At 43.3% G+C, this 9698-nt stretch overlaps 1 protein-coding gene across 1 annotated transcript in view; it reads left to right on the top strand.

Moving 5' to 3' along the window:
• Positions 1 to 2282: 2282 nt before the first annotated feature.
• The window catches only part of e4f1 (E4F transcription factor 1), a gene marked incomplete at its 3' end in the record, with an annotated part of 36113 nt that continues 28697 nt past the window's right edge, over positions 2283 to 9698 (top strand). Inside the window, exons 1-2 of the mRNA XM_080523652.1 lie at positions 2283 to 2363; positions 9415 to 9557. Coding sequence (XP_080379778.1) covers positions 2291 to 2363; positions 9415 to 9557 — 216 coding nt within the window. The 5' untranslated portion in view covers positions 2283 to 2290. The remainder of the gene's footprint in view (positions 2364 to 9414; positions 9558 to 9698) is intronic.

Here is a 9698-nt window from a genome sequence, read left to right as displayed (position 1 = left end):
GAGGCTGTGTAAGAGGCTGTGTAAGAGGCTGTGTAAGAGGCTGTGTAAGAGGCTGTGTAAGAGGCTGTAAGAGGCTGTGTAAGGGGCTGTAAGAGGCTGTAAGAGGCTGTGTAACAGCTGCACAACCGCGGAGAGAAATGCGCTACAGAGAGTCGTGAGAACGGCCCAGAAGATCACCGGCGCCCCCCTTTCCTCTCTGGAAGAGCTGTACAACACACGCTGCCTCAGGAAGGCCTCAAAGATCTCCAGAGACCCATCCCACCCTGGGTACGAACACTTTACCCGGCTGCCCTCGAAAAGGCGGTACAGGACCATGGCCGCAAGGACAAACAGACTGAAGCACAGCTTCTACCCCAGGGCCATCCAGGCCCTGAACACAGCAAAGACCTAGGTTCTGGGCCCTGGACAGTCTGGACGGATTGATGGCAGCTGTTGGACTGAAAAAATCAGGTGTAGTGCTGAGGCACAAATATGTACATTTCTAGCCTGCAAACTGCGACACTTCAAATGAACGTGCAATAACACTATGTGCAATATGACAACCCTAGTCGTCTATCTGTACAGTATAGTACTGTATAGTGGATAGTGTATATAGCCTTTATTTATGTAAACCAGCTCCTTCCCTTCTTGTTTTTTTTTTTTTAGTGTTTTTTTCTCTCCTAGCACCAGGGGAGCCACCCCTCCTAAATTTCGTTGTTTGGTACCTGTACTATAGCAATGACAATAAAGACCATTCATTCATTCATTCATTCATTCATAAGTGCCTTACTCAAGGGCACACTAGTAGTGGTGTGGTTTCAGGCGGGATTTGAACTCACAACCTTCTGATCACAAGTCCAACCCACTATCCACTAGACCACCACTACCCCTTGTCTTTTGTCATTTCACAGTTGGATTTAATCATCCACATTACCAGAGTGATTCATTGACACCGAATAGGAAATACTCCTACATGTACTGCTCACAGCCACCAGAGGGCGCTACCACTACACCATTGTGTGTCTATAAACATAATTATTTCATGTGTTTCTACCAACATGTTTTAGTAGGAGATGGCAATTAGAACGTATTAAGGCCTACATGTCTTAATAACCAGGGTTCCCTTTAAGGGTGAAACATAGAGCATTTACCATTACTCACCGATAGGGGGCAGTAGATCCATTCTGCCCTGCTCCAGTGAGCCTCACACTACAATACCATTAGTAGACATGTCTGAACCACAGCCTAGTAAGTAAGTAACATGTATTTGTCCAGCACCTTTCCCAGACCAAGGGTCACAAAGTGCTTTACATATGGAGAACACAATAAAGAAGAAACATAATAAAAGAGCGGAAGTCATAGCAGGTTAAAACAGGCAAACAAGTGAAAATAAGAACAAGTAACAGACAACAGGTGTACAACAGCATCAACAGGACACAGAGAGACAGGCCCTTGGGGCTATCCAAAAGCCTGTCTATACAAGACAGTCTTCAGCTGTTTTTTAAAGGCCTCGACCGAGACCGCTGATCTAAGATCCGAGGGACAGTATGTTGTTTATCTCTGTGCCTTAAGTCACGCAGGATGTATGTGGTGGGAGATGAGGTAACTATCATTAGCATTGTCTAAACAGGCCAAGAGAACACTCTGTAAGAATAAAAGGTTTATGAGGAGAAGCATAAGGAGAATATGCAATGTTTACAGATATAAACCTTGGAAACACTTTAGGATTTATTCTCTCTCTCTCTCTCACTCTCTTTCTCTCTCTCTCACTCTCTTTCTCTCTCTTTCTCTCTCTCTCTCTCTCTCTCTCTCTCTCTCTCTCTCTCTCTCTCTCTCTCTCTCTCTCTCTCTCTCTCTCTCTCTCTCTCTCTCTCTCTCTCTCCTCATCTCCCCATCTCCTCTAGCACCTTTCCTGCAAACGTTGCTTTAACATATCCCCACAACAATAACTGAACAATAGTGATCAATAAAAACACACAATAGCAATAATATAAACCACATCATAAAACAAGAATGAACCATACAATCCAATACAGGGGGCTTAGAACAAAGATAAACAAAAGAACGAAACAATATAAGAATGACTATTTTAGTTTTAATTTTAAATAATAACAATAATAATAATAATTATAATTATAATAATAATAATAATAATAATATAAATGAATGTAAACAAGTATAAATACATGACACACATCGATACAATTGAAACAGATATATTATATCGAATCTTGCCCTTTTGTTGTTATGACTACGAGGTCGTAAAGCCGCCATGTTGTCTCTCTGGCAGCGTTGCGACAGAGACGCAGACATGAACACAGAGCAGAAGAATACGGCAGAGCCCGACGACATCATCACCATCCAGACCACCCTGGGAGACGAAGGTGAGGAGAGGGGACAGACACCCTCCACCACCCGCACCCTCTGTCACTCTGACCCGCAAGAAGAATAGTATTATTATGACCGGCCGTCGGTCCGTGGTCTGGCCCACTCGGTGTTGTTAGCCAGCTAGCTAGCTTAGCCAGGGTAGCCTCATCTCCCGTCTCTCAACACCGACCTGGCTATGCTAAGCTAAGCTACAGGACAGCTAGCAGACTGCCTGGCTATGCTAAGCTAAGCTACAGGACAGCTAGCAGACTACCTGGCTATGCTAAGCTAAGCTACAGGACAGCTAGCAGACTACCTGGGCTAGCCACCCCGACCAGGTTGTTTCAGAGATGGAACTAGAACAGGACTAGAACAGGACTAGAACACAACTAGAACAGGACTAGAACAGAACTAGAACACAACTAGAACAGAACTAGAACATAACTAGAACAGGACTAGAACAGAATAGAACAGGACTAGAACAGAATAGAACAGGACTAGAACAGAACTAGAACAGAACAGGACTAGAACAGGACTAGAACAGGACTAGAACACAACTAGAACAGAACAGGACTAGAACAGGACTAGAACAGCACTAGAACACAACTAGAACAGAATAGAACAGGACTAGAACAGAACTAGAACAGCACTAGAACAGGACTAGAACAGCACTAGAACACAACTAGAACAGGACTAGAACAGCACTAGAACACAACTAGAACAGAACAGGACTAGAACAGAACTAGAACAGGACTAGAACAGAACTAGAACAGAACAGGACTAGAACAGAACTAGAACAGGACTAGAACAGAATAGAACAGGACTAGAACAGAACAGAACTAGAACAGAACTAGAACAGAATAGAACAGGACTAGAACACAACTAGAACAGGACTAGAACAGAACAGGACTAGAACAGAACTAGAACAGAACTAGAACAGGACTAGAACAGAACTAGAACAGAATAGAACAGAACAGGACTAGAACAGGACTAGAACAGGACTAGAACAGGACTAGAACAGAACTAGAACAGAACTAGAACAGAACTAGAACAGAACTAGAACAGAACACGACTAGAACAGAACTAGAACAGAACTAGAACAGAACTAGAACAGGACTAGAACAGAACAGAACAGGACTAGAACAGGACTAGAACAGAACTAGAACAGAACTAGAACAGAATAGAACAGAACTAGAACAGAACTAGAACAGAACTAGAACAGAACAGAACACGACTAGAACAGAACTAGAACAGAACTAGAACAGGACTAGAACAGAACAGAACTAGAACAGGACTAGAACAGAACTAGAACAGGACTAGAACAGAACTAGAACAGGACTAGAACAGAACAGAACTAGAACAGAACTAGAACAGGACTAGAACAGAACTAGAACAGAACTAGAACAGGACTAGAACAGGACTAGAAAAGGACTAGAACAGGACTAGAACAGGACTAGAACAGAACTAGAACAGGACTAGAACAGAACTAGAACAGGACTAGAACAGAACTAGAACAGGACTAGAACAGAACTAGAACAGGACTAGAACAGAACTAGAACACAACTAGAACAGAACTAGAACAGAACTAGAACAGGACTAGAACAGAACTAGAACAGAACTAGAACAGAACTAGAACAGGACTAGAACAGGACTAGAACAGGACTAGAACAGGACTAGAACAGAACTAGAACAGAACTAGAACAGAACTAGAACAGAACAGAACTAGAACAGGACTAGAACAGAACTAGAACAGAACTAGAACAGAACTAGAACAGGACTAGAACAGGACTAGAACAGAACTAGAACAGAACTAGAACAGAACTAGAACAGGACTAGAACAGAACTAGAACAGGACTAGAACAGGACTAGAACAGAACTAGAACAGGACTAGAACAGAACAGAACAGAACAGGACTAGAACAGAACTAGAACAGGACTAGAACAGGACTAGAACAGAACTAGAACAGGACTAGAACAGAACTAGAACAGAACTAGAACAGGACTAGAACAGGACTAGAACAGGACTAGAACAGAACTAGAACAGGACTAGAACAGGACTAGAACAGAACTAGAACAGAACTAGAACAGGACTAGAACAGAACAGGACTAGAACAGGACTAGAACAGAACTAGAACAGGACTAGAACAGGACTAGAACAGAACAGAACAGGACTAGAACAGAACTAGAACAGAACTAGAACAGGACTAGAACAGAACTAGAACAGGACTAGAACAGAACTAGAACAGAACTAGAACAGAACTAGAACTAGAACATGACTAGAACAGAACAGAACTAGAACAGGACTAGAACAGGACTAGAACAGAACAGAACTAGAACAGGACTAGAACAGAACTAGAACACAACTAGAACAGAACTAGAACAGGACTAGAACACAACTAGAACAGAACTAGAACAGGACTAGAACAGAACTAGAACAGAACTAGAACAGAACTAGAACAGGACTAGAACAGAACTAGAACACAACTAGAACAGGACTAGAACACAACTAGAACAGAACTAGAACAGAACTAGAACACAACTAGAACAGAACTAGAACAGAACTAGAACAGAACTAGAACTAGAACAGGACTAGAACAGAACTAGAACTAGAACAGGACTAGAACAGAACTAGAACTAGAACACAACTAGAACAGAACTAGAACAGAACTAGAACACAACTAGAACAGAACTAGAACTAGAACAGGACTAGAACAGGACTAGAACAGAACTAGAACACAACTAGAACAGGACTAGAACAGAACTAGAACTAGAACAGGACTAGAACAGAACTAGAACAGGACTAGAACTAAAACTAGAACAGGACTAGAACAGAACTAGAACAGAACTAGAACAGAACTAGAACTAGAACAGAACTAGAACAGAACTAGAACAGGACTAGAACAGAACTAGAACTAGAACAGGACTAGAACAGCACTAGAACAGAACTAGAACAGGACTAGAACAGAACTAGAACACAACTAGAACAGAACTAGAACAGAACTAGAACAGAACTAGAACTAGAACAGGACTAGAACAGAACTAGAACTAGAACACAACTAGAACAGGACTAGAACAGAACTAGAACTAGAACACAACTAGAACAGAACTAGAACAGGACTAGAACAGAACTAGAACTAGAACAGGACTAGAACAGAACTAGAACACAACTAGAACAGAACTAGAACAGGACTAGAACACAACTAGAACAGAACTAGAACAGAACTAGAACAGGACTAGAACAGGACTAGAACAGAACTAGAACAGGACTAGAACAGAACTAGAACATGACTAGAACAGAACTAGAACAGGACTAGAACAGGACTAGAACAGGACTAGAACAGAACTAGAACAGAACTAGAACAGAACTAGAACAGAACTAGAACAGGACTAGAACAGGACTAGAACAGGACTAGAACAGAACTAGAACACAACTAGAACACAACTAGAACAGGACTAGAACAGAACTAGAACAGAAACGTCTTTCGCTTGTTTGGTTTGCAACAAGGGGCGAATGACCACGACTAGTCCCTGGACTGGTTATCTGGTTATCTGGTTATCTGGGGCCGGATTCACCAAAGTGTTCTTAAGATAATTCTTAAGAAAAAAGATAAGATGTTCCTAAGAATGTTCTTAAACGCTATTCACCATTTTTTTCTTAAGAATTGTCCTATGTCTTAAGAACTTCTTAGTTTTCTCACTTAAGAAGTTCTTAGATTTTGAACTGTGATTTTTACACCTGTGTGTCTCTCTCTCTCTCTCTCTCTCTCTCTCTCTCTCTCTCTCTCTTTTGAACTTATGAAGAACTTCCATCTAAAATGTGAATATAAAATAAATAATAGTAAGGACATTGTTTCAGTTACTTGGCCTACTTAAATAACATGTTCATAATGATTAATTAAGTAGTATACATCAAATACAACAACTGCCTCCTTGATTTACTTTCTGAGTACATTGTGGTGTAATCTAGGAATAGGCCTACATGTGACACAGGCTGAAAGGCCCATTTCAGTTATATCTCAAACATACAAACATGTGATACATTCACACATTCACACAAAACATTCACACAAAAGTACTCTGACCAACTTGAATTAACAATATGTGTTAACACATTGTCTAGGGCTAAACTAAATATTAATAAAATCAAATAAATGCAATACAAAATTGTTCAAGTAAGACTTACCTTTCACTTTAGCTGCTTTAAGACAGGTGAGAGCTTCTCTTAAAGTTAAGAAGACATTTGAGAAGAAATCTAAGAACTTTGTTTTGGAGAATCTCATTTGTTCTTAAGTTCTATCTTAGGAAAAATCTTAAGAAGAAAGTTAAGAAAAAACTAAAGTTAAGATAATATTTTCTTCGGGAATACCAAATCTTCTTAAGTTTTGTCTTAAGAACAAATGTTGTTCTTTAAAAACGCTTGGTGAATCCGGCCCCTGGTTATCTGGTTATCTGGTTATCTGGTTAGCTGGTTATCTGGTTAGCTGGTTAGTTTCAGCCATTCAGGTCGGCGCCGCTTCTGAACAGCAAGCTGCTATCTGGTGTCTGTCTGGTGTCTGTCTGGTGTCTGTCACTAGTGTATGTCTGGTGTCTGTCTGGTATCTGTCTGGTGTCTGTCTTGTGTCTGGTGTCTGTCTGGTGTCCGTCACTAGTGTCTGTCTGGTGTCTGTCTAGTGTCTGTCTGGTGTCTGTCTGGTGTCTGTCTGGTGTCTGTCTGGTGTCTGCTGTCTGTCTGGTGTCTGTCTGGTGTCTCTCTGGTGTCTGTCTGGTTTCTGGTGTCTGTCTGGTGTCTGTCTGGTGTCTGTCACTAGTGTATGTCTGGTGTCTGTCTGGTGTCTGTCTGGTGTCTGTCTGGTGTCTGTCTGGTGTCCGTCACTAGTGTCTGTCTGGTGTCTGTCTGGTGTCTGTCACTAGTGTCTGTCTGGTGTCTGTCTGGTGTCTGTCTGGTGTCTGCTGTCTGTCTGCTGTCTGTCTGGTGTCTGTCTGGTGTCTGTCTGGTGTCTGTCTGGTGTCTGGTGTCTGTCTGGTGTCTGTCACTAGTGTCTGTCACTAGTGTCTGTCTGGTGTCTGTCTGGTGTCTGTCACTAGTGTCTGTCACTAGTGTCTGTCACTAGTGTCTGTCTGGTGTCTGTCTGGTGTCTGTCACTAGTGTCTGTCTAGTGTCTGTTAGGGCTTTCACACCGGCAAAGAACCGTGCCGGTTCGCGTTCGCGTTCGGAAACCTCTGAACCTTGGTGCTGTCTGGCGAACGAGCCCGCGTTCATACCGGTGTAACCAGAACCATCCGCGTCATCAACACTGGGTGATGAAGGGGCGGGATAAACAAAAATGTCACAACTAGATGGCAACTACTTCACTGGAAATGAGGATAATATATTCCACTAAGTATCTGAAATAAACACAAATTTCTGTGAAACAAAACAAAATACACTTTCTATTATGCGTTCTTTTACTAATCAGCTGCTCCGTTACTGGAATAGAAATGGCTTACGAAATTCGCGTTCGCGCATGTCCGCGCGCGTGTGTGTGTGTGTGTTTGCTGAGCATGTGAGGAAGATAAAGAGAATAATGAGACTTTTGATATTGTTTTTGATCACTAATGATTAGATTTAGATTAGATTAGATTTTGTCTACTTCCTCCTTGCTGGTCTCTGCAGCCTAGAATATGACACACCCACTGACGACGTGACTGTTCTACGTTTTGGTTCGCGCTTGAGAACCACTATTTTTTGGTGCCCGCTGCGAACCAACTTTTCAGGTTCCGAACCAATTGAGCTTCGGTCTGAACGCGCCGGCCGGTTCCAGACTTGGCTCGCGAACGCGAACCGGCACGGTTCTTTGCCGGTGTGAAAGCCCTATCTCTGGTGTCTGTTAGGGCTTTCACACCGGCAAAGAACCGTGCCGGTTCGCGTTCGCGTTCGGAAACCTCTGAACCTTGGTGCTGTCTGGCGAACGAGCCCGCGTTCATACCAGTGTAACCTGAACCATCCGCGTCATCAACGCTGGGTGATGAAGGGGCGGGATAAACAAAACAATTCACAACTAGATGGCAGCTACTTCACTGGAAAAGAGGATAATATCTTCCACTACTACAGTATCTGAAATAAACACAATTTTCTGTGAAACAAAACAAAAGACACTTTCTATATGCGTTCTTTTACTAATCAGCTGCTCCATTACTGGAATAGAAATGGCTTACGAAATTCTTGTCGCGCATGTCCGCGCGCGCGTGTGTGTGTTTGCTGAGCATGTGAGGAAGATAGAGAGAATAATGACACTTTTGATATTGTTTTTGATCACTAATGATTAGATTTAGATTAGATTACATTTTGTCTACTTCCTCCTTGCTGGTCTCTGCAGCCTAGAATAGGACACACCCACTGACGACGTGACTGTTCTACGTTCTGGTTCGCGCTTGAGAACCACTATTTTTTGGTGCCCGCTGCGAACCAACTTTTCAGGTTCCGAACCAATCGAGCTTCGGTCTGAACGCGCCGGCCGGTTCCAGACTTGGTTCGCGAACGCGAACCGGCACGGTTCTTTGCCGGTGTGAAAGCCCTATGTCTGGTGTCTGTCTGGTGTCTGTCTGGTGTCTGTCTGGTGTCTGTCACTAGTGTCTGTCTGGTGTCTGTCTGGTGTCTGTCTGGTGTCTGTCACTAGTGTCTGTCTGGTGTCTGTCTGGTGTCTGTCTGGTGTCTGTCACTAGTGTCTGTCTGGTGTCTGTCTGGTGTCTGTCACTAGTGTCTGTCTGGTGTCTGTCACTAGTGTCTGTCACTAGTGTCTGTCTGGTGTCTGTCTGGTGTCTGTCACTAGTGTCTGTCTGGTGTCTGTCTGGTGTCTGTCTGGTGTCTGTCACTAGTGTGTTCCTTATGTGTTCTGCGTCCTCAGGGCAGTAAGTAGCTGTTGTTAATGTTGTTATATGTTGTTGTTGTGTTGTTGTTGTTGTTGTTAATGTTGTTGTTGTTGTTGTTGTCTCTCTGTCAGATGAAGATGTCCATAAGTGTTGTTGTTGTTAATGTTGTTGTTGTTGTTGTGTTGTTGTTAATGTTGTTGTGTTGTTGTCTCTCTGTCAGATGAAGATGTCCATAAGTGCGGTCGTTGCCTGTCTGAGTTCTCCACCCTGGAGGCGTTCATCCAGCACAAGATGCGCCAGAACTGCCAGCGGCCCCAGGACACGCCCCTGCTGGTCCAGATGCCCCAGGACCACCTGCCTGAGGTAAGGGGGGGGGGGGGCTGGAGGGGTAGACCAGAGGTAGGGGGGGGGGGGGGGGGGTGGACGTTCTAGAGTGCCAGGGGTGTAAAGGTGTGTGTGTGTCAGGATGGTTGGGATTAACGGTGTGTGTGTGTGTGTGTGTGT

This window comes from Nansenia antarctica (genome assembly GCF_963989245.1).
Source record: "Nansenia antarctica genome assembly, chromosome: 2".
NCBI classification, from domain to species: domain Eukaryota; kingdom Metazoa; phylum Chordata; class Actinopteri; order Argentiniformes; family Microstomatidae; genus Nansenia; species Nansenia antarctica.
Note: the sequence above shows the minus strand (reverse complement) of the source record. Positions and strands in the feature narration are given on the sequence as shown.